Source organism: Hippichthys cyanospilos, chromosome 1, assembly GCF_059441005.1.
Source record: "Hippichthys cyanospilos isolate Australia breed blue-spotted pipefish chromosome 1, RoL_Hcya_1.0, whole genome shotgun sequence".
NCBI lineage: Eukaryota > Metazoa > Chordata > Actinopteri > Syngnathiformes > Syngnathidae > Hippichthys > Hippichthys cyanospilos.
This window is the reverse complement of record NC_142369.1, coordinates 34,825,331-34,848,731: the sequence shown is the minus strand read 5'-3', so window position 1 is coordinate 34,848,731 and position 23,401 is coordinate 34,825,331. Positions and strand designations below refer to the sequence as shown.

Below are 23,401 nucleotides of genomic sequence, written 5' to 3'. Positions count from 1 at the left end.
TTTAAATGAATTTTGGCATTTTAGATATTGTTTATCCGCCTCTTTGACTACAGATAATCGTATTGGTACTGGCCCTAAATGCCCATGAGAGAACCAAAATTCTATTTCCGGGTCCACTTGCTTCCCAATTCTTGGTGTCCAAACCTACCTGGGCGGTCCTTGTTGATACTTGTTGATGAATTATTATTCTACGTTTTGTTTTTGAAATGCGTTTATCTTTCTTCGTTTTGTTTCGTATTTTGTAAATGTGTTTTCCTTTTTTTTTAAATTTGCTTCGGTATTTTTTTTTTCATTTGCACTTCAGGGCCACCGTATATTAGTCTACTTAGTTATTACGGTTAACGAGAGCGAGAGACTTACACTGAGACTAGCATGTGCATGAACATATATTATAGTTGGACTGAATCGTCGAAAAAAAAAAACGCAACCAAAAGCACATAAATATATATCTCAAACAAACGGAAACCACATATTATAACAGCCTGGAGCAGGCATACTTGAGAGGCAGCATTAAGTCCTCGCCTCTCGAAGTTCCCTGCTCCAAACCGTAAATCGGACGACTTTCAGGCAGATTTCATCACTCAAGTTGATTATTTGCGGGTGCACCAGTTGTGCGATGCAAAGCCATGACCGACTGCCAACGTGGAGATGAAGAAAATCATATGTAAGAGAATTTGCTTATGCATAATGTTAGCGTTTTTAACAGTACTGTATGCTAACACGTGCAGCCCACGTGGGTTGCGTTATTAGACCAAGTCTTTTGTGTAATTTGATAAGTTTAACCATACGGATATACACGAGTATGCTTGCTGCTTAATTAGACTGAAAGTACCTAAAGTACGTGCTTGCACATTAGCATTAATCACCTTAAATAATTTTACGCAATTACAATATTAACGTCGGATCTGTTGCTGAATTTGACTGATTGCATCCATAATCAAATGTACTTGGACATACAGGCAGGTTTTGCACCGCATTGAAAATGTAATCCTGGAAATAATAACTTGTCTGTCGATGGACGAGGCACCAGCACTTGTGCTGCCAGACAGATCCAGTTGGAACAATGTCAGGTAAATTCTTTACAACAGATTTACATTTTTCATTATCTTGTTCCTTGAATCAGTCATAAACTGTGTAAAACAAAGAAGGCTGACGTTGGAAAGCTAAAACAATTACGCTGTATGGAAAAAATCAACATCTACCTACATGGCCTGTTGTAGGCAGTTGGGCCACACAAGATGACCAGCTTGTTGAATTTATTTTGAGGGGGACTGGGGTGTTCCGTTAGAATTTGCACAAAAATTCCCAAACGGGGTAGCCAGGTGTTAGCAGTGAAAAAATGTACTTTGGACCACAGAGATTGAAGCTGAAATAACTTCCTGCTACCCTAAGATGACTGAGTGATTAAAAGACGCAGGGCCTAATGTGACTTAAGATGTTCAGCAAAGCTCATTGTGTGTGTGTGTATTTGCGGGGGGGAGGGGGGGGGGGGCTTCTCACAGGTAGCCCTCTGGCTGTGGGGAATTTTTGATAGCTTACATGTGGTAGAGCAGCTTTTCAAAGCTGTAAAGGTGAAAGTCGGTAATTTACACTGTAAGATGTAAGATACTTTATTGTTCTGTACCCAATGAGTTTTTAAACGCTTATGCCATTCATTAGTTCTTGTGAAGTTCAATTGAGTCCCTCTTTAAGTTTTGACAGTGACATTGGGCTTCAGATGAGTTCAGCAACAGCTGTCAGGACAATCAGAAGTGACTGCCCAAAAACTGCCACAACATTTTGTAAGATGATCATTTATCCACCATTACTTAAAATACCCTTTTCACAACTGACATTCTTTTTTTTGTCTGGGGAGGGGGAGCTAAAAGTTTATTTTTTCTTTTTACGGCCTGTCTATAAAAAATTTCAGACCAGTCCTTTTCAAGATGTGTTTTAATATATATTCCAAAATCTGTTTGAAGCCCAGATCATTAAAATTCTCTCTGTAATGTACATACTTGTGCGGAGCCACTCATATGCCACAAAAAGGTAATAATTTCAGCGTTCATTTCTTTATCTCTACTCCAAATCCTCAAATTGGCATCTAATTCATCTATATTTTCCTCGGCAGAGATATCTATTACAACCATCCACAGCTGTTTGCGTCCCAAAAAGTAGTCGATGGAATTGTGGATGATGTGTCCTGCATGCTAAAGGTTCATCGCAGAGCTCTACATGTGGTGAGTGTATACTTAAAGAAAAACATACGGATAATGAACAACTTGAAATGTTTTATGATTAATAGTAGTTATTTTTTTTTTATGAGTGATCGTGATGTTGTGTTTGTACATTTTTGGACAGTATCACAAAATAAATAAATCTGAAGTTCCTGTTTTAAAGTTATATGAATATCCATATCCCATGGTTTTATTTTCTCCGCCCACTTGGGAATAGAAATTCCTTCATGCGGCCCGCAAGCTAAAACGATTTTGACACTACTAATTCAGACTGTCCTATACACTTGCCATGCATGTTTTTGAAATGTGGGAGGAAGCTGGAGTGCCCGGAGGTAACCCATGCGGGCTCGGGGAGATCATGCAAACTCCACAGGGGAAGGCGGGAGCCAGCTTGACTTGAACTCGGGACTGTGAGGAGGACGTACTAACCACTCTTCCACCGGGCCCCCCCTTGTTGAACATCACTGACAATATTTATCTTCATGGCATAGAGGGAACCAATTGGAGTTGTCATCTTTGTTGTCATCTTTTGTTGTCATCAAAAACAAAAAACAAAAAAAACCTTTTTACACTGTACTTTAAAGTACATTTCAGGGCCAGTACTTTTACTTGAGTAGATATTTTGATCAGCACTTTTGCTCAAGTCAGTTTTACATGAGTGTCTTTTCTTTTACTCATGTAAACAATCTGTGTGCTTTGCCCATCATAGGAAATCAGGTCCGATAATGTGATTTTTACTGAATATTTGATGAAATAAATAGTCATGCCACCAGCATGAGCTTACAAACTTTCTATTTTGACTTGAACAGTTGGCCACGTCCAAAGGTTTGATCTCAGGTGATCTTTGTTACATGGAGGAAGATGGTACACGAATTGACTGCCATTCAAGTTCCACGGTAAGTCCTTCTCACTCTATGTTTCATGAGAGACACTAATTTTGCCTCTGATGCTTCTGTTTTTTTAGGCTGTTGCAGTCTCTTCAAACATCGCAGGAATCCAAACTATCCTTTCGTATTTTTTTTTCCCCAAGATTGTTACTTTTCCTATTTGTACTTGAGCGAGTAGGGATGGTGCTAATTGGCTGCAGGTCTTTGCTTTGCCTTAGCATTTGCATAGATATTGTATCAGCTGCCAAGTTCATCCTGGTAGTTGAGAAGGATGCTACGTTTCAAAGACTTCTACTGAATGACTTCTGTGCAAAACATTCTCCGTGTATCATGATCACAGTATGTCAGGGTTTCTTTTCATCTTCCCCTTTATGTGGATTAAAAGCTTCTCATCTTAATGTTGCCTTGAGGCACAGCTGTCCCTTTTAAGAGTGTGCATTTGTGTGTGTGTTTTATTTTTTTTCCAGATGTGGACAGCAGGTTGATGGTGAGGAAGCTCTGGGACGCGCTCCACGTCCCGGTCTTCACTCTTGTGGACGCTGACCCGCATGGTACTTGTGCTTGAGCTCAGCCCAACTTTACATCTCACAGGACTATTTGGTCGCACTCAAGGGCCAAAGCACCTGTTAGCTGCCTCAGGGTGTCTTTTCGGGCCTAATCCCATCCAGACATTCAACTTACTTTCTGTTGCATGGCAGGACACGTATGTAATGTTTTACTTGGTTCTGGGCCCTGTTGCACGTCTCGTAGTGTAATTGCTGTTGTATGTTGGTGATTGGCATGTTGTGTGTCTGATTTTTCCAGGCATTGAGATCATGTGTATCTACAAGTATGGATCAGTGGTGAGTGCCATATGGCCTTCAATTGCTTTACTGTGGAGATGGAGTGATTTCAGAGTGACAACTGAAAGACATTTTACTGTGTTATATGTTTAAAAAAACAAAAAAACATTGAGAACTTATGAATGTAGTGTCTTGGGATCTGGGAGACAGGACAAATGTCATACTGTCACATGGTAGGGAAAGCATGTTGACATGCTCTAACCTGAAAGACACCTTGAAGCAATCTCCATGTGGACGGACAATAACTCGCTTACATCATACCCTTTCTTTTTCTCCTTATAAGTAACGCCGGTGCTTTCCATTGCAACATTGGCTTGGGGTGCGTTTGAAAAAATTGTCGCACGTTCGGCTCTAATTTGACTGTTGGAAACTTTGAGTCTGCCAATTTTCCAAACACACTAAAGACTTGCACCTGCACAACACCACAGATGTGCTAGTTTTTACACCGTATGCACATGTGCCCTGGAAAGTGGAGATTTGTGATGATGTAATTGATAAATTAAAAGTCCACCCCAAAAGATTTAACCTGTCATGAAATTAACGTGTTGCTGATGATGTTTGTACTCTTGTCTAATTTAACACACATTTGACATCCGGGCAGCACAGAATGCAGGCAGTGGGCTGAGCCCTGACGCCTTATATGTAAACATATAATTTCCCTACGGGGATGAATAAAGTATCTATCTATCTATCTATCTATCTATCTATCTATCTATCTATCTATCTATCTATCTATCTATCTATCTATCTATCTATCTATCTATCTATCTATCTATCTATCTATCTATCTATCTATCTATCTATCTATCTATCTATCTATCTATCTATCTATCTATCTATCTATCTATCTATCTATCTATCTATCTATCTATCTATCTATCTATCTATCTATCTATCTATCTATCTATCTATCTATCTATCTATCTATCTATCTATCTATCTATCTATCTATCTATCTATCTATCTATCTATCTATCTATCTATCTATCTATCTATCTATCTATCTATCTATCTATCTATCTATCTATCTATCTATCTATCTATCTATCTATCTATCTATCTATCTATCTATCTATCTATCTATCTATCTATCTATCTATCTATCTATCTATCTATCTATCTATCTATCTATCTATCTATCTATCTATCTATCTATCTATCTATCTATCTATCTATCTATCTATCTATCTATCTATCTATCTATCTATCTATCTATCTATCTATCTATCTATCTATCTATCTATCTATCTATCTATCTATCTATCTATCTATCTATCTATCTATCTATCTATCTATCTATCTATCTATCTATCTATCTATCTATCTATCTATCTATCTATCTATCTATCTATCTATCTATCTATTTATTTATTTCTGTGCCTTTTTTTTTCTTGGATAGACCATGTCCTTTGAAGCCCAAAGCCTAACCATTCCCGGTGTTTTGTGGTTAGGCCTCCTCCCCTCGGACATCGAGAGGTTTGAAATCTACTCAGTTCCTCCTGTTATATCCTCCTTATTATTTGTTTAGACTAGCCTAGCTTTTGGTGTCTTATCTTGAAGGATTTGACAACAAGGTGAAGTTCAAATTTAAACGAAGTTGAACTTTAAAGGGATAGTGTGTGAGATTTAGACCATTTTTCTGTATGAAGAACAGGAGGAGCTGCATTTACCATTGTCCGTTGCTATAACAAACATGGCCACCTGGAGAAGTGCCCCCCCCCCCCCCCCCCCCCCCCCGTAATATAATTTAAAATTGAAATTTACAATCATTTATTGTATTCCTTATTAATGAAAATGGTCTAAATCTTACACAGCGTCAATTTAAATGTATTTTTTATTGATGCAGTGCTTTCTAACAATTGTAGTTCTTCAATGTCTTCAGGCATGTGAATCAGTAACTGCGGTCAGAAGAATTGGACAATTATCAAAAAAATAACCACAAATCATGATTATTATTTTTCCCACCTAGAGGTAATGGTTAAAAAAAAGAAGAAGAAGAAAAACACTTCAACGAATACTCATTTGACAAAATAGCGCTGTCAATTTTGAAGTTTCGTTGAAGTAGCCTAGTATGACATGTCACATATATTTCTTATAACCCTTGAAAGAAATTAGTAGGGTAAAATGCTCATTTCATTCTTGAGGTTACAGGTTCCCGGGTATGCTCTGCTTCCCCTCACCAAGACCGATGAAAACAAACTTAACAGCCTCCTCAAAAGGCCCTATGTTGCAGCCAAACCAGAGTGGCTGAAAGAGGTGAAAATAGATAAACCAGTGATCTGTCAAATGCATATGCTATCAGGGTCGGGCAACCGGTGGATAAAATAAAAAACTCTTATCCTTGAAAAATTCATGCCCTTGTAGAAATTCCACTTTCAACTTTTACTTTTTTTTTTTTAATACTAAACTAAGGATAGCGTACACAAGCATGTGTGTTTTGTCATTAATAATTGTGTTCCTACAGTGATTTCTAAGTTACTTCTTTGACATGTTACACGTCATGTCATGCATGGCAGAGGATTTTGACTCGAAGCCTAATTGCTCTCGTTGTAGATAACGTTGATGCAGAAGAAGGGATTGAAAGCTGAAATACAGTCGCTGGCAGCCATCGGTCAAGATTTCCTCACCGGTACCTACCTGCCCAACAAACTGCGCTTCGGGAGCTGTTTGTGATTGCAATAGTGCCCCCCAGCGGGACGAAGGCGGAATGATGATACATTGTTTAAAAATCCCAGCAACCGACCAGTTTGACCTCTACTGACACCTACTACCTTGATCATTTTGCTTACGTTTACAAATTACTCGAGACAAATACACACCATCATTATTATATTGGGAGCACTAGTTGGTGCGGTCATATTCTGTATGTGAAGATTGAATTAAAAGAATATTAGGGGGTCAAAAAGCTGCGAAGAGAACACACAGAAGCCCATCAAACAAGTAAATAGGTTCATTGTCCGAGGTTCAGATATTTGTAAATGCTATAAAACTTATCAGAATCTTCTGATCATATTTTCTTATATTTATGTTGAAAGTGTGTGATTTCTTTTGTGGTTTACAATTGTGTTAAAAGCATTGAATTAATAAAATCCTTGTTTGATGACTTACGCATTTGCAAACAAACCGGCGGCTGTGATGGGCCATGCATCCCAAAGGGAAAAAGTAAAATAGGTGAGGAAAACAGAGGATTCAACATTTCTTGACCGAATCGTTTGCATTCATTGTCAATGCGGAAGTACTACCCGAATGTTTGCTCTGTAGCGAGAAGTTGTCACATAACGAAAATGTCATGGTTTGTTGGATTTTGGGTTGTGGGTTTATTTTGAGGGGTACTGTTCTTTTCTGTTTACGTATATAGTTCCTGTTTCTGCTCCTCTCGTGTCTCCCTGCGTTAGTTTTGATTTAGTCCACCTTTCTGCGTTACCTGCCCCTCGTGTCCTCCTTACCGCTCCCTTTGCCTTTTCTCCCTTCCCAGCTGCCGTGTATTTGTCTGATTAGTTTGTGAATGTATTTAAACCTGGTTTTCGTTACAGCCCATGTCGGATCATTGTCATGTCTTGTCTTATCATGGTCTTTGTTACATTTTCGTAGCCCCGTGTTTTCCTGCTAGCCTGCGTAATTGTGGCACAAATAAAACGCCATACATGTTGAGCAAACGCGATGTTGAGCGAGGGAGGGAGGAGTATCGCGAGCGAGAGCGAGATGTTGAGTGAGAGAGGGCTATCCCGAGCGAGCAAAAATGAATTTTGAGCGAGCAATTTCTTTTTCTGTATTCAAACTCCATCGGCGCACGCTCAAACTCTTATAATTACGCGCTCAATAGTTTTTTTTCTTGCGCTCAAAATCTGTTTTCGCTTGCTCAGTTTGATTTTCTCCGCTCAAATTTTTTTTTCGCCCGCTCGTAAATGTGGCACAAATATAACGCCATAAACATCGAGCTCTTGCTCGCTCTAGTCGTCCTCTGAACTCGCTCAGTTCTGCTCACACGTTACGTTTGTGCCACAAAACCAGCCAATCAGAGCTTGTAAAAGCACTTTGATTGACAGCTTGGTATCCAATGAGATTGCTTGTACGCTATCTGTTGACGCACTCTCGTTTGCCCTGTGTTCACCTGGAAAGGGCAAACGAGAGTGCGTCAACACAGACTTGGGCTGGAGAATTACTTTTAATATTATTATTATGACTGTATTGTATCATTTGACAGAAATACCTTGTTAGTTTTTGTACTTTAATAATATAAGCCCACCCCTCCCGCCCACGTCGATGTGACGCACTCTCGTTTACTCGTTCCGGGTGAACACAACAAGCAATCTCATTGGATACCAAGCTGTCAATCAATGTGCTTTTACAAGCTTTGATTGGCTGCTTTTGTAGCACAAACGTCACGCCTGAGCAGAACTGAGCGAGCGAGAGCTCAATGTTGATCAAACGCGATGTTGAGCGAGGGAGGGAGGAGTATCGCGAACGAGAGCGAGATTGTTGAGCGCGAGAATGCTATTGCGAGCGAGCAAAAAGGAATTTTGAGCGAGAAACTTCTTTTCAAGAACTTTTTTTCTGCGCTCAAAATCTGTTTTCGCTCGCTCCGTTTTATTTTCAACGCTCAAATTTTTTTCCGCGCACGCGTAATTGTGGCACAAATAAAACGCCATAATAGCCTGCATTGTTAGGGCACACGACTTCCTGGTGCCTTCACTGTACAGCAACCCTTCGCTGTATCGCGGTTTATCTTTCACGGGTTCGCTGCTTCACGAATTTTTTACAGTGTGGATATTCCTCACAGTGCATTGTGCTCTGAATCCTCATTGGCTCAGGGGCTTCATTGTTGTCTAGAAATAAAATATTGACGCTGTACTGTATTGGCGTTTCATTCAATTAATACAAAAGGCAAGAGGATCCAAAAACTTGCTTCCGTGGGCGTTCAGCTCAGCACGCACTCACACGTTATGAACGTGCTCTAGTAAGCACTTTGATTGACAGCTTGGGCTCTGGGAGCCGATCACGTGACTCGTAGGTGTGCCGAGAGCCTACACACCCATTTGTGTGCCTGCAGAGGGAGCAACGGAAAAATGCACAGCTTTGGAAATCAGACTTTTTGCCTAGATTTCTTTTGTAATAAATTGAAATTTCAAGTGCATTTTTATGGCATAAGAGGCTTCACTTTGATTGGATGTCCGTGCACATGCGTTTATATAAAGAGGCACAGTTGGAACTGTGAAATACGCGAGTGACAATGTTTCCAACCTTGTATTACTAAATTTACTAATTACTTATAACTGATTTCTTACTTATTATTTACTAATTACTCATTTTATGCTTTAAAACTGGTTTTGATTTTTGGTTTTAGTTTGTAGTTCAGTATTGCATTGTAAAATAATAAAAAAAAATAAAGCGGACTACTTCACGGATTTCACTTGACGCGTGTTATTTTTGGAACGTAACCCCCGCGATAAATGAGGGATTACTGTATATACAATGTTGTACTGCTAATGGCCATGAGAAAAAAAAAAATCATTGAGACTAATGCACTTATACAAACAAACAAATCTGAGCGGAGTAACCAGCTGTAGCATATTATTTGAATGGATATTCAACAATGTATCTTTAGAGATTTACAACATTGCAAATTTGAGTATAAAGTTAGTTCTTAGAAGCCCCACTCCCACAGACACACCTAAGGGCAATTTGGAGTGTCCAATCTTACCATGCATGCTTTGGGGTTTGTGGGTGGAAACCGGAGTACCTGAAGCAAACCCACGTGGGCACCGGGAGAACATGCAAACTCCAGGAAGGCCAGATGGTGGAATTGAACTTGGGACCTCTGAACTCTTAGTCGGATATGCTAACCCACAGGTGTCAAAGTCAAGGCCCGGGTGCCAGATCTGGCCAGCCGTCTCACTTTTTGTGGCCCTTGAAAGGCTGATTTCACTTCAGGTTTCTGACTAAAACACCAAAATTGCAAGTTGTCTTTAACTTTTAAAAATTTGGGGGAAGAAAAACAAACATTTTCTCATTCTCCAAATCTCTTTTGAACAGTTTTTGCTGGCTTCTGATATCAAATCTTGGTAAATGTGTGATCAACACACTTAAAATGTATTTGAATTCAGTCACTCCGGCCCTCTGACAGAAACTATTACTACAATGCGGCCCAAAAAAAAATTAGTTTGACACCACTGTGCTACCGCCCCAAGTATCCAATTTGCAGGGACGTGCGGACAGGGGAGGCAGGTGAGGCAGAGCCTCACCTGTCATCATGACAAGTAAAAAAAATAAAGAATTATAACATTAAATTTATATGAATGTTTGTCCACTGATTTTGATGTATGACTAAATTCAAACATTTTGTATGGTTAAAATCGCTGAAATTGCATATTTCCTGTTCAAATACAGGGATGAAACAAGAGGTGAGGCAGCGACGAGTCAAGCTTCATCTCTGAATGCGCAATCATCACAAACTGGGTTGATACGTGCAACTGGCGTGTGCTGCTTCCCATATATCTGCATGTCGCCAATATAATGTTTGCAGATACGTTTTTTTTTTATACCTAATTTTCCACAGTCTGGCTAATGTCTTTATCCATTAAAGTTTAATGTTTGTTAGTTAGGGACATATTTAGTTTTGCTGATGGGAAATAAAACCACAGTGAAAAGGCACAGGCTGAGGCAGATAGTTCTCTGCCGCAATGAAGAGGGCGTACGTGAGCAAACGGGTACTTGTTGCGCTGTTCTTCAACGCCTAGGCGCCAGGCGAGTCAAGTGCTATTGGTTTTGTATTTTACAACGTCGGACTGCCAAAATGGAAGAGGAGTTTATATCTAAGTTTAAACATTTCTCAAAACTGGACTTTCAGTCAAAAGTGGATGTGATTAACACAGGTAGACCAACGCCAGAGCTAAGGTTTGCTTCAAACTACTGGACAGACGATATGGCTCTTTTCAAACGGAGTGGTACACCTGACAAGAATAGCTATGTGGTTGTCCTTCGAAAAACCGTCTTTACTGCTTTCCCTGCCGTTTGTTCTCATCTTGTGACAATGTCTGGACTAACACGGGATATTGCACATGGACTTCATCTACAAATAAAGGTAAGACACAAACAGTTTTAATTTCAATCTTATAAAAAAAGAGATTAGACTAAGAATAATACAATAGAATATTTAACCCTGGAGAACCCACGGGGTCATATCTAAGGCCTTAAAATAAATATTCTTTGTTTTTCTTTTCATGCTTTTCATTAAGATTTCTGTATTAAATTGATTTAAGTGTCACGATAAAAGTTTTAAAAACAACTGACTATTTCACTGAAGGTCAAAATTGAAATCTGGGGTTTTGTACACCACTCTATACTCTCATTTAGTTATGGATTATAGAATTACGACTGCCAACACATTAGTGATGCGCCGCTGCTTATTATGAATATTATTTCTTACGCAACTGATTCAAATGATTAGCTCATTAGTAAGATGTGGGGTAGCTTGAAAATTATCCTAGTCAGTTGTTTTTACAGAGAAACCGGACAACCTGCAGGATACCGGCCCTCGAGGACTGGAGTTCGACACCTCTGGTGTAGAGCAAAAGCAGGTTTTTTTTTTTTTTTTTACCTTTACATATCTGTAATATATACCGTGTGTGTGCGTGCGTGTTTTTGTGAAGAATGCTGATGAGATGTGAAATAACCAGTAGCCAATTGAATAAGCTACCCTTTTTGGTTTATATATTTGTAAATCTGACACCAACCATTAACCTCACCGCATGTCACTGCCAATTTGTCTTTAAATTCACTTCTTTTTTTATTTGTTTTTGTTAACCAAATAATTCCATGAACACTTTTCATAATATTGGTGGCTAATGCCTACATTCAAGGAATTTGGGAAATTAAAGTAAACACTGAAGAATCTCTTTCACTGAAATTTTACTTATGGCCTTTAACAACTCAATACACTTGAAAGTTGCTTTAATATGTGCTAAAAATGCATGTGCAATCTTTAGTACTGTTTTGCTATACCAAAACACTGCCGCTTGAAAAATGCTGTTGTGACCAAAGTGGACCCGACGAATGTGTGGAATGACAGCCACCTTTATTCGAAATACTTTCAGAGTATAACACTGTCCTGCCATCTGCCCATCACTTAACCAACAACACAGTTTGGCACTCTGCACCAATCAGATGCACACGATCACCATGAGCTTTCTCCTCAGGCTCTCAATTTGTTTGAGCGTTTTCTCCTTGATTGTGTCCCTCAATTTGGACTCCGAGAAGACTGGCTGCTTCAGAGTCAACAACTGCAAATGCATTATGAAGGATGGAAGTGGTATGATAAACCTGCAAGCTATGGGAGATGCAGACGGTTTCCTAGGGCGGATGAGACCTCTCCACGCAGATGACGGGCCAGTTGACGTCGAGTTCCTGCTGACCTTCAGCCCTTGCCATCCTTTCTCACAGCCAGAGGACCTGACAGGAAGTGACTGTACCAGTGTTGCTGCATGCCTCGTTGTCAGGTACTGTACATCCAGTGCTGACATTGAATAAATCATAATAATCACATAAAAAGTGTTTTGAAAAATGAATAACTGATTTATAGTGCTATTTTATTATTTATTATTTATTATTATTTATAGTATTTGCCCCCTTCTGTATTTTTTTGCATAATTGTCATTATTTATGCAGTAATATCGGAATCCTGGAAATGGCTTTGTACAAATACAAATGGGTAGATTTCAATCACTTTTTTTTTTCTTCTGGAATTTCTTTGGCAGATGCAGATGCAAACTAAAAACTCGCTAGGCTGCACACATGACAGAAACGACTGTATTTGTTTATAGAGTAGCAATAGTGACTACTGTAGTCCAAGTCAAGTCAAGTCAAGTCAATTTTATTCATATTGCTCTGAATCACCAGTCTCAAAGGACTTCACAGGTGACAAAGAAATCACAGATAAGACCCCTAACGGAAGTAGAAGGTGTATATGGATTGATAGTAAATTAACCAACACATACAATTATTTATGTCACATTCAAGATACAAGCAATTTGAACACTTACACCAGCTTTTATCAACGTGCTCGCACGTGTTAAATAAATCTGTGTCCTGATTCCAAGATGCTAGTGTATTGTGTTTCTTTGTGCGTGTGTGTGCGTGTGTGTGTGCGTAGTCTTCAGAGGTGGGCAATTTAAATTTTGTTGCTGGTCCGACAGTCGTCTGTCATCAGTGCCCTGCCCCCCATTGGTCCGTTGCCAATCTACCCCCCAACACACACACACACACACACACGCACACACACACACGCACACACATGCACGCACGCACACACGCACGCGGACATGCACACGCACACACACACACGCACACACACACACACACACACACATTTTTCATTGAATACTGTAAATAGAACTGCAAAATGTTGTAAAGTATTGCTGTAAGGGTCAAATGCCAGTGGCTCTATAGCTTATATAAGCGCCAGGTTTACGGGTAAGGTGAGGGAAGGGCAAATGGTTTTGACCGCAGGTAAGTTTTCATTTCAAATGTTTGGGAAAATGTTTTTATTTGCACAATTATGGCCTATTTTTTGAAAACGCACATTCTTCAATGTCATACACACTGTCGCTGAAAATAAATTCATGGAAACAACAGTTGCAGCTGTCAAGGGTCAAATTGTTTCTGACACACTACTAGTTAGAACAAGAAAGGCGCGTCAGCCGGGTTCATCCACGGCTCAATCCTTGCGAACTCCATAGAGGATGGAGGCTCTGACAATTGTGAATGTAAAATATCACTTTTTTGTGAATGTACAGGTATCAGAGGGTCAAGAGATACATTGACCGCTTTATCAGCTTTGGTGGACATGACGGAAATGAATTCCACTACAATCACACTCAGAGGACACTCTCTATCTCCTACTTTGGTGAGCTTTTATAACAATTTCCTGATGGATTCATTTCTCGTTTCGTTAGGCACTTACTTGACGGCACCACTCTTGTGCTTTTGTCCCAGGGACCACCAAATTTCCACTGACGATTGTGCATTACCACTGTAATCCAAATGAATCTTCATCCTTCATTCGGAACCAGAGGCTGAAAGTAGAGGAGCCCCTGCAAATTTGGGTGGAGAGTCCTTGCGCTTGTCCTAATGCGTGTGCTGTTGGAGATCTAGGTCTTGGATCCATCTTCCTTATCATCCTGTCTCTCAGCACTGCTGTTTACTTCATACTTGGTAATTATGTTTTCTACTTAACGTAGATTAAAAAAATAAAACAGTCAACACGGGGGTAAATGGAATCAAACTGTGCAGTAAACTGTTGAGTATATCATTACGTGGGAACTACCCGGTGTCCAAAGTGAGACACTGCAGCACCATTTCATTCTGTTCAATTCTTTGCATTTCGCTGCGCTCATTGCAAAGTTGCACAGCCACAGATGTTGATTGGGGCATTGCAAAAACGCAAATATAATTGACACTAACTGTTTTAAGGCTCCGAATACTGTATACCGTGATATACAGTAAGGTCCGCTTGAGAGTAGTTTTTCCTCTATGCGACGACTTGTATATATATATATATATATATATATATATATATATATATATATATATATATATATATATATATATATATATATATATATATATATATATATATATATATATATATATATACAGTGGGGCCCCGTGTTACGAACTTAATCTGTTCAGCGGCTACGCTCGTAACTTGAACTGCTCGTATGACGGGCAATCCAAACCTATGTTAATTAGTGAATGTGTGCAACGCGTGCAAAAACCTTAGGTAAAAACATCACGACTTTATACACATTTTAAAAATGAGTAACATAATCTACTGTACAGTTAAATTTAATAGCATATACAAAGGAAAAATGACATTTACCTTTGGGGCGACGTGACTTGAGCTGGGTGGAGGCGGAGGGGAGCAGAGACCAACCCGCAGAATTTATTGATTTATTTTCTTAAACGGGAACTTTTCTCAAACTAGAACATATCACCAGCGATTTCCTTCTCTTTAATCCATAATAGAAGAAGCCTCTCCATTTTGTTGTCGAGCGCGGTCCGTCCCCCGGCAAGGAAAGTCAATCAATCAATCAATCAAATTTTATTTATATAAAATTTTAAAATTTTATTTATATAAATTTTATTTATTTATATAGCCCTAAATCACCAAAGTCTCAAAGGGCTAACCCCCCCCCCCCCTTTTTTTTTACAAGGACGGGCAACATGTGAGCCCACAAAGTTTGCGGGTGAGGCCTCATTTAATGGTAGGAATTCATTTGGTTTTAGCCAGGTTTCACAGAGACCAAGCACGTTAAGATTTTGATCTGTAATAAGATCATTTACAAGAAGGGCTTTTGAAGGGAGTGACCTAATATTTATGAAGCCGAATTTAAACTGGGACATTTTTCCGGGACTATTCTGAGTCCTCATGTTGGTAGTAGTAATACCAACAAGATTTTTATGGCTGGGGCTTGCTCTGTATTTTGAGTAATTAAAACCTCTTTGCAATGTTAGTAAAGTAGGAATTCGATTGTTGACGACCACAGCACGCGTATTGATACTAATATTCCGCCTAGGCACTTTGTCACTAGTCTTACTGATTAAAGAGGCAGGGCTCTTTTCCTTAATCCACACCACCTCAGCAGAAGTCTTATCATTAGGGCATTCAGCATTAGGTATTGAAACAGTGTGTGGATTGCATATATATATATATATATATATATATATATATACAGTATCATATTTTTGCACTAGCGATTACACTTACAACTATAACTACCTCAAATGCACACAGCTGGGACAACCACAGTCAGAGTTGTCTTGCTTTGTCTCACCCTGTTGGATTGTCTTGTCCTACGCTGCTACTTATGTCTTGTCTTGGGGTACTCTTGCCATACCTGGTTTTCGTTTTTAGTTTAGCAACACTAGGAAAAGTAGTTCTAACGTACTGCACATTACTGTTGTTAAGAATCTAGTTTTAGGATTGTCTCGTATTGCGCAACTGCACTTTGTTATTGTACATGTAAAACGCAGAGGATAGTGAGAAACGCAATTTTGCTTCCTTTCTATGTTAAGTACATGTGAAGAAATTGACAATAAAATTGGCTTTGACTATAGTAAAAATTAATTTGAAATGGAATTGACCTTCATTATAGTTGTAATTATTATGGTTTATTATGATAATGACGTCAAGTTATGTTAGGCCAGCATTTGTGCCCTTAACAGGAGGCTTGAGCAGGGGCGTCGCTAGACCTAATAATGTAATGTACTGGGGCACAACTGGGCCGCAAAAAATTCATGAGCGTGTGCAAAGAGTGCGAAAAAAAAAACATACAAAACATTCAGAACTTCCATCTATCCATCCCTTATCTGTTGCCACTTATCCTCACAAGGGTCGTGTTCTTGCGGCTTGCTGGTGCCTATCCCAGCTGTCAACGGGCAGTAGATGGGGGACCCCCTGGACTAGTTGCCAGTCAATTGCAGGGCACAGAGAGAGGAACAACCACTCACGTAACCAATTACACCTAAGGACAATTTAAAGTGTCCAATACTCCTTCCAAAAATCTTTTGGGAGTGTAGTAGGAAGTGCCTGGAGAGAACCCACACAGGCCCGGGGAGAACATGCAAACTCCAGACAAGAAGGCCTGAGCCAGCTAGTTTTTGACTCTGAGACTCTGAGGTGGACGTGCTAGCCATTATGCAACAAAACCTGATATTTTTAGCCATGTATCTGATGACAATTTGTCAGAGAAATCTCAGAAAAGAAGACTAGGACAAGCCTAGCTGCTTAAACAGCAAAAAGAGTAACTCAGACCAGCCAAGATTGACTTTTCTATGCCGGGCATAGGGAAAAAAGCTTGGGCAAATGTAACTCGTGGGTCTTCCAACGCTAGTTTTCCACTGCCCAGCCGTCCCCCCCTGGCTTTTATTGAGTAGAAGCATAGCAGATTACAAGACACAACAAAAGAGCCAGCCGGGCGCCACCGGCAGCTGGGCCAAGGTCCCGGCTCACACTTTCGTGCGTCAACAGTTCTATCTAACGACAGGGTCAAGATGAACTAGGATTGCATAAATGGGTAACAATGAACTAAGCACATAATGATAACAACCTAATATATGATTCCCTTCACACAATTACATAATTTTTACTATATTTTCTGGCAACACAACGATATATACTTTCACTGTAACTATTGTAACATAACAGGATCATTTTAGTCAAAGACAAACAAACTTGAAATTTCCCCACACAACTGTACAGCAAATGAAGACTGCATCATATAATATATGGTGAAGAATGTATCATAACATATTTAGCCATGATTGTGTGCTGCTTTATAACTCTGTATGACCTTGGCTTAGTAACAGAGTGTGCTCTGTTCAAACCAGCTGCATCCAGTGTTACTTTGATTTCTGCCCAGGTGGAAAAATACCTAAGCAGTTGATAAGTTTCGGTTTCGTTTTGATATGTTATGTTTTGTTAAGTTTCGGTAACTCCCTGCTAAGAGTATAAAGAACTTGGATGTACTCTTTGCGCTTGTGCTCGATCACAGCCTTTGCCTGCATCACATTTGTGCCCAGAATATCCTGCATTCAAAACTTCGAAGTGTTTGTCATTATTCATGCCTCTGAAGTCCAGTTATTGACCAAAACTGGAAATGGACAAACACGCGGAAGGACCCCAAAAGTCTTGCCTTCCAACACAAATTGATATTCTTGATAAAGGGAATAACATTAGCTAAATTAGCATAAACTTAAGATAGACTTATGATGTCTAGCTAGATAGAACTTCACTAACCTCTTTAAATACCCACTTCTTTATCCCTGCCATGGGTGAAAATCTTTCTGATATCCATCTAGAAGTTACAGTTTGAACCAAATTAAAACCAAAATAATACATTTTAAAATTTGTTTAAGGCTCAATTTAGGCCTTGTCTACATGTAACAGGCTCATTTAAATCTGCATAGACTCCCCCTCATTATCGTTATTTTAAAAAGTTGCGTCTATATGAAACCGCATACAGCTGTTTCAAATTCATGTGCAAGCATGCCAAGTCGCTAGGCGGCAGTAAAGTCTCAAATTCTGTCCAATCAGAAAGAACTTCCGCACGGGGCACAGCAGATCTCTACTGGGGCATGGGCCCCCGTATGTCTGGTGACGCCAGTGGGCCTGAGAAGCAGTTTAAAGTGGGTCACCCTACTGCTTCTTGGCCACCAATTGTAATAGCCTACTTGTTGATTGAATGGCAGAATTACAATTATTGTATGGTACAAGAAACACATTACATCAATAGAGTTACAATTTATCAATCAGCTAAATTGTGAAAATGTAGCTCATTTAGTGATCATGTTTTAACATTGAATAGCGACAAGATGTCGTCAGCACACGGAGTTCAGGCTATTAGTGCACCTACAGTAGGCCTCCAGATGAGGACGCTGCAGCGCTGTGCTGCGCTACAGCATGTTGGAGCTGTGCACATTGTGTAGTCTCTTCGTATTTTATTGGTAAAAGTGAAAATTGTAATTTAAAAAAACAATAATTGATACAATTGATAATCAGTTTTAAAAAAGTCACGATAAATATTCAATTTATTTAGTAATTTAATTTATTTTTCCATTTCATTGTTTGTTTGTTTTTTTTCCCTTGTTGGCAGAGGAGGTCTGCCTCATCTGACAGCACGTCACTGTGATAGTCACATGGGTTAGGCAGCATCACGCTCCTTTGTGTATGGGTGATCAAGATAGAATAAGAGTAGGAACTATTTGGTGAGAGACTGTCTCCAGCACAAGGTTTATTTTATTTTGGCGTTTAACAACCTATGGTGCATTATCGCTGCACTTCCTACCCATTAAAAAAAATATTGTCTCCAAAAAAATACATGTATACTTGAACTTTAAATATTATACTCAACACCCATGCTATGTAGTGGCTACTACATTTTCGGTTCATGTTTATTTAATATGCTCTAATTGGAGCAGCACTCCCAATTTCATTGTACACCAGCTATACCAGTGCATCTCAAACTGGGGTCCTTGGCATGAAATAGTTTGTGTGATCAATAAAACATATTTGTGTTGATTTCATCTTATGTTAAATTGTGAACTTATTCTTTACTCATCGCTAAAGCAAGCAATTCACCCAGTTTATTATTTTTTTGTAACGTAAACATTTTGAAATTTGTCAAATAGACACACGTAATCCATGTCATAATCAAAGAGCAGGACCTCTGCTATCTACTTAGCTATGGATTTGTTTGTAAGACCGTCTGCTTCATCTTGTGAAGAAAAGGCAAAAGAAAAGCTGTCCAAACAAAGAAAATTCAAAGAGGACTACCGTATTTCTCCAATTACAAGTTGAGCTTTTGTTGTCTCGTTCCACCCCACCCTCTACCCCCATAACCGCAACAGCATGTTATCCGATATATGATGTAGAAATGAATCTAAAAGTTTTTGTAAAATTCACGCAAATTAAAATAATACTGGGGGGGTTGACTTATAAGCAAGGTCGACTTGTACTGTACTTGGAGAATTACGGTAGGCCTACATCAAATTTGGATTTATTGAAAAGAGTGATGGATGACCAAAATGGCTTCAATTTTTTTTTTTTCATTTGTTTTGTTTCCGCAAATATTTGCAAGATGGTCCTTGGAAAATTTGTTTTCCAGAAGGGGTCCATCACTTCAAAAAATGTGAAAACCCCTAACTTATACAACAACATTATAGGCATTCTATTCAATCGTTAAAAAACTAAATAAATCAATGTACCGCACACTCGCACAGACGTTGCAGTCACTGGTATAGGCTGTGGATTTTCGTCAATTGGTCCATACATGTAGGTGTCTTTGGGGACATTTTTCCCAGTACCAGTAAATCCCTTTTGCTGAAATACATACTTGAACCCAATGTAGATTTTCCTGAGGAATTGGAGAAGGTATGAGGAAAACTCCCGTCATATGATCATGGTCATCGTGAGTTAATTCCACACCACAACACCAAAGCAGCTGTGTTTTGTTGTAACCATAATACATTTACGAAAGATATTTGTGATTAAATTGCTAGTCGGTTCTCAACTTTTGGCAGGTAAAAGGACACTGTGATACCGGTACTGCTCAAGTTTTTGACTGAAAGCAATATGGTAAACAGGCACGCGCAATGCGCTCTCCTAAAAATAGCACTATGATGTACAAGGAGTGCAGCATTGTTAGGCAAATATTCTCTGACAGGTATGCGTTGCGGAAAATCTGACTTCATTTTGACTTGTGTAGCCGCGTCAAACTTGCAGGGTGCTTCAAGCTTAAACCAAGCAGCTGACATTCTTGCAGGATTTGCTCGCTTGCTATTTCTTAAACTTAATGATGTATTAACCTTGTGTTTGCCCCTGGTGGTTGGATGACCAAAAGTGCTTGATTTGACATGTACTGGCAGGCTGCGTTTTAATGTTACCATCACCGATTTTCATCTTAATTGATCGTTGGCAGCCAATATCGTGATTACAATAAAATTCGATTAATCGTGCAGTCCTAACCACATCCTTCTCTTTATGCATGTTGTTGTCAGAGAAATCTCTTAAAGAAGACTAGGACAAGCCTAGCTGCTTAAACAGCAAAAAGAGTAACTCAGACCAGCCAAGATTGACTTTTCTATGCCGGGCATTGGGAAAAAGCTTGGGCAAATGAACTCATGGGTTTTCCAACGGTAATTTCAACCGCCCAGCCGTCCCCCCCTGGCTTTTATTGAGCAAAAGCATAGCAGATTACAAGACACAACAAAAGAGCCAGCCGGGCGCCACCGGCAGCTGGGCCAAGGTCCGGGCTCACACTTTCGTGCGTCAACAGCTCTATCTAAGGACAGGGTCAAAATGAACTAGGATTGCATAAATGGATAACAATGAAATAAGCACATAAAGATAACAACCCAATGTATGATTCCCTTCAAAGTTGTCTTACTCCAAGCTGTATTGACTGGAAAGCCTACTACCAATTAAGCATTATCAGGTGATGTGCATCTCTGTAATAAGAAGGGCTGTGGCCTGAAGACATCAGCATCTTATATCAGGTGTGCATAATTATTAGGCAACTTCCTTTGGCAAAATGGGTCAGAAGGGGGTCTTGACAGGCTTCAAAAAGTCAAGAGTATCTTGCAGAGGGATGCGGCACTCTAAAAAATGCCAAGCTTCTGAAGCATGGTCATCGAAAAATCGAGTGTTTCATTCAAAATTGTCAACAAGGTCGCAAGAAGTGTGTGGAAAAACCAAGGTGCAAAATACTGCCCATGAACTGAGAAAAGTCATGCGAGCAGCTGCCAAGATGCTACTGGCCACCAGTTTTACCATATTTCAGAGCTGCAACATCATTGGAGTGCCCAAAACCACAAGGTGTGCAATACTCAGAAACATGGCCAAGGTAACAAAGGCTGAAAAATGACCACTGCTAAATGACCACCACTAAACAAGATACACAAGCTGAAATGTCAAGACTGGGCCACGAAATATCTCAAGACTACATCAAGACTCTCGATGGGCCAGATGGATGGGCCCGAAGTCGGATCGCTAAAGGGCTGAGAGCTCCAATCCGACTCAGACGCCAGCAAGGTAGAGATGGGGTACTGGTATGGGCTGGTATCATCAAAGATGATCTTGTAAGGGCTTTTCGGGTTGAGGATTGAGTCAAGCTCAACTCCCAATCCTATTGTCAGTTTCTGGAAGACATCTTCAAGCAGTGGTACAGGAAGGAGTCAGCATCCTTAATGAAAAACATGGTTTTCATGCAGGACAATGCTCCATCACACACATCCAGGTACTCCACAGCGTGGCTGGCAAGAAAAGGTCTAAAACAAGACAAACTAATGACATTAGAGTCCGGGAGGCTATGGCTACTGCTGCACACAATGTTTATCATGAACACCTTAACACACTGACAGAATCCATGGATGGCAGGCTTTTGAGTGTCCTTGCAAACAAAGGTGACTATATTGGTTCATTGATTTGATTTGATTTTGTTTTTGAATGTCAGATATGTATATTTTTGAATGTTGAGGTTTTATATTAGTTTCCCTGGTGAAAATAAATAATTGAAATGGGTATATATTTATTGTTTGTTCAGTTGCCTAATTATTACAGAGAGTAATAATCACCTGCACACACAGATATCCTTCTAAAATAGCTAAAACTAAAAAAAGCCCCACTCCAACTTCCAAAAATATTCAGCTTTGATATTAAAGAGTCTTTTGGGTTCATTAAGAACATGGTTGTTCTATAGTCAAGTGGAATTCTGTTTCAAATCTTTTTCCTGTTTGCTACCTCTCTTCTAATTCCAGAATTAAATTAGGAGTTAGGGGTCATTCTCAATTCAACTGTGATTTTTGTATTGCTCGGATACATAGAGCAAGAATCCGTAGTCATGTATTAAGACCATCAAAGGTGGCATTTGCACCTCAGTGCAGCTCAGATTGCACCTGACACCCTTGGCTGCTCTCACAAGTAGTTTGGGGCCCTGCGTTGCCTCTCTGCCCCATGGGGCCATCAAGCCTCACTTTCAAGCCAGGGTGCAGAAGAAGGTCTGGCATCATGTGTCCAGGAAAGCGAAAACTTTGTCTACTCTGTTTTTGTCCTCATGGATTATTTGCTTTGTTCTTTGCTCAATACGACTTTGGGCCGCTAAATTTATAATATAACTTTACTTTCTGTACTGTATTATATTTTGTTGACAGGCTCCTGTGCACTAAGACCGTTTCGAAGCAGCAGTGGAATACAAATCTCACCAGAACACAGTGTTTGGTGTATGATCTGCCTCATCTTCATTGAGAAAAGACCAGCAAGAAGACAATACACAGCCCTGATGCATTCTGACGCAACTCTGAAAGACCAGATGGTGTCTTAGCTTTACGTTGAGAAGAACATGAGGGTCATTTGATGTTTTGTGTTAACTCAAAAACTTTGATATTTATGGTAGTTTGAAAAAAAAAAAAGTATCCTCACATTTACATTCAATTCACGGTAATCAAATAAGATTCTAAACATTCTAATGACTCTTTGAAGACAATGATAGACAAATAGAATGTCCAAAGGCAAACACAATCCATTCAGAGAAAACGGGGCACTCAAATAATGTAGTAATATTGTTACTATTCTTTGGTACAAGCACATTCAAAACACATTCTAACGTTCCTAAAGGGTTACTTGAACGGGTTGAACTTTGAGACATACTGTATATAATCGGTCTGTATGCAAATAAAATGTTTACAAAAACATCTCTCAACTAGAAAATGTGCAATTACTGAAGAAATTGCGTGTGAAGGCGCGAGCGCTTAAGGGAAAGGCATTGAATGTTCGAATGATGTTGAATGTTTGAATGGGTTGAATCTGTGAAGAAATGTTAATCGTACAAAGTTGGAAAGGTTTTAATAGGCCAAATAATGTAGAAGATACAAGGGAAAAACTGAAAAAAGGGCAAAACCATAA

At 39.5% G+C, this 23,401-nt stretch overlaps 2 protein-coding genes across 2 annotated transcripts; both read left to right on the top strand.

The window, feature by feature from the left end:
- The first annotated feature begins 133 nt into the window (after positions 1 to 133).
- LOC148430204 (meiotic recombination protein SPO11-like) lies at positions 134 to 7,048 on the top strand. The gene is made up of 13 exons (XM_088425685.1): positions 134 to 664; positions 960 to 1,070; positions 1,693 to 1,781; positions 1,962 to 2,028; positions 2,111 to 2,219; positions 3,026 to 3,112; positions 3,181 to 3,217; positions 3,333 to 3,442; positions 3,534 to 3,654; positions 3,908 to 3,945; positions 5,345 to 5,421; positions 6,090 to 6,201; positions 6,499 to 7,048. Exons 1-13 carry the CDS (start codon positions 627 to 629, stop codon positions 6,616 to 6,618), a joined length of 1,116 nt encoding a protein of 371 aa, XP_088281811.1. The 5' UTR covers positions 134 to 626; the 3' UTR covers positions 6,619 to 7,048.
- A 5,075-nt stretch (positions 7,049 to 12,123) lies between these two features.
- On the top strand, positions 12,124 to 22,820 carry LOC148430203 (uncharacterized). The gene is made up of 4 exons (XM_088433344.1): positions 12,124 to 12,440; positions 13,737 to 13,846; positions 13,936 to 14,154; positions 22,651 to 22,820. The coding sequence occupies exons 1-4, from the start codon at positions 12,124 to 12,126 to the stop codon at positions 22,818 to 22,820; spliced, it is 816 nt and encodes a 271-aa protein (XP_088289470.1).
- The last annotated feature ends 581 nt before the right edge of the window (positions 22,821 to 23,401 follow it).

Excerpts from the sequence above, each read along its gene's own strand:
- LOC148430204 (XM_088425685.1), top strand. The coding sequence starts at position 627 with ATGACCGACTGCCAACGTGGAGATGAAGAAAATCATAT. Across the intron at positions 665-959 it reads GGAGATGAAGAAAATCATAT|GCAGGTTTTGCACCGCATTG; the intron begins GTAAGAGAATTT and ends TTGGACATACAG. Across the intron at positions 6,202-6,498 it reads AACCAGAGTGGCTGAAAGAG|ATAACGTTGATGCAGAAGAA; the intron begins GTGAAAATAGAT and ends CTCTCGTTGTAG.
- LOC148430203 (XM_088433344.1), top strand. The coding sequence starts at position 12,124 with ATGAGCTTTCTCCTCAGGCTCTCAATTTGTTTGAGCGTTTTCTCCTTG. Across the intron at positions 12,441-13,736 it reads GCTGCATGCCTCGTTGTCAG|GTATCAGAGGGTCAAGAGAT; the intron begins GTACTGTACATC and ends GTGAATGTACAG. Across the intron at positions 13,847-13,935 it reads ACTCTCTATCTCCTACTTTG|GGACCACCAAATTTCCACTG; the intron begins GTGAGCTTTTAT and ends CTTTTGTCCCAG.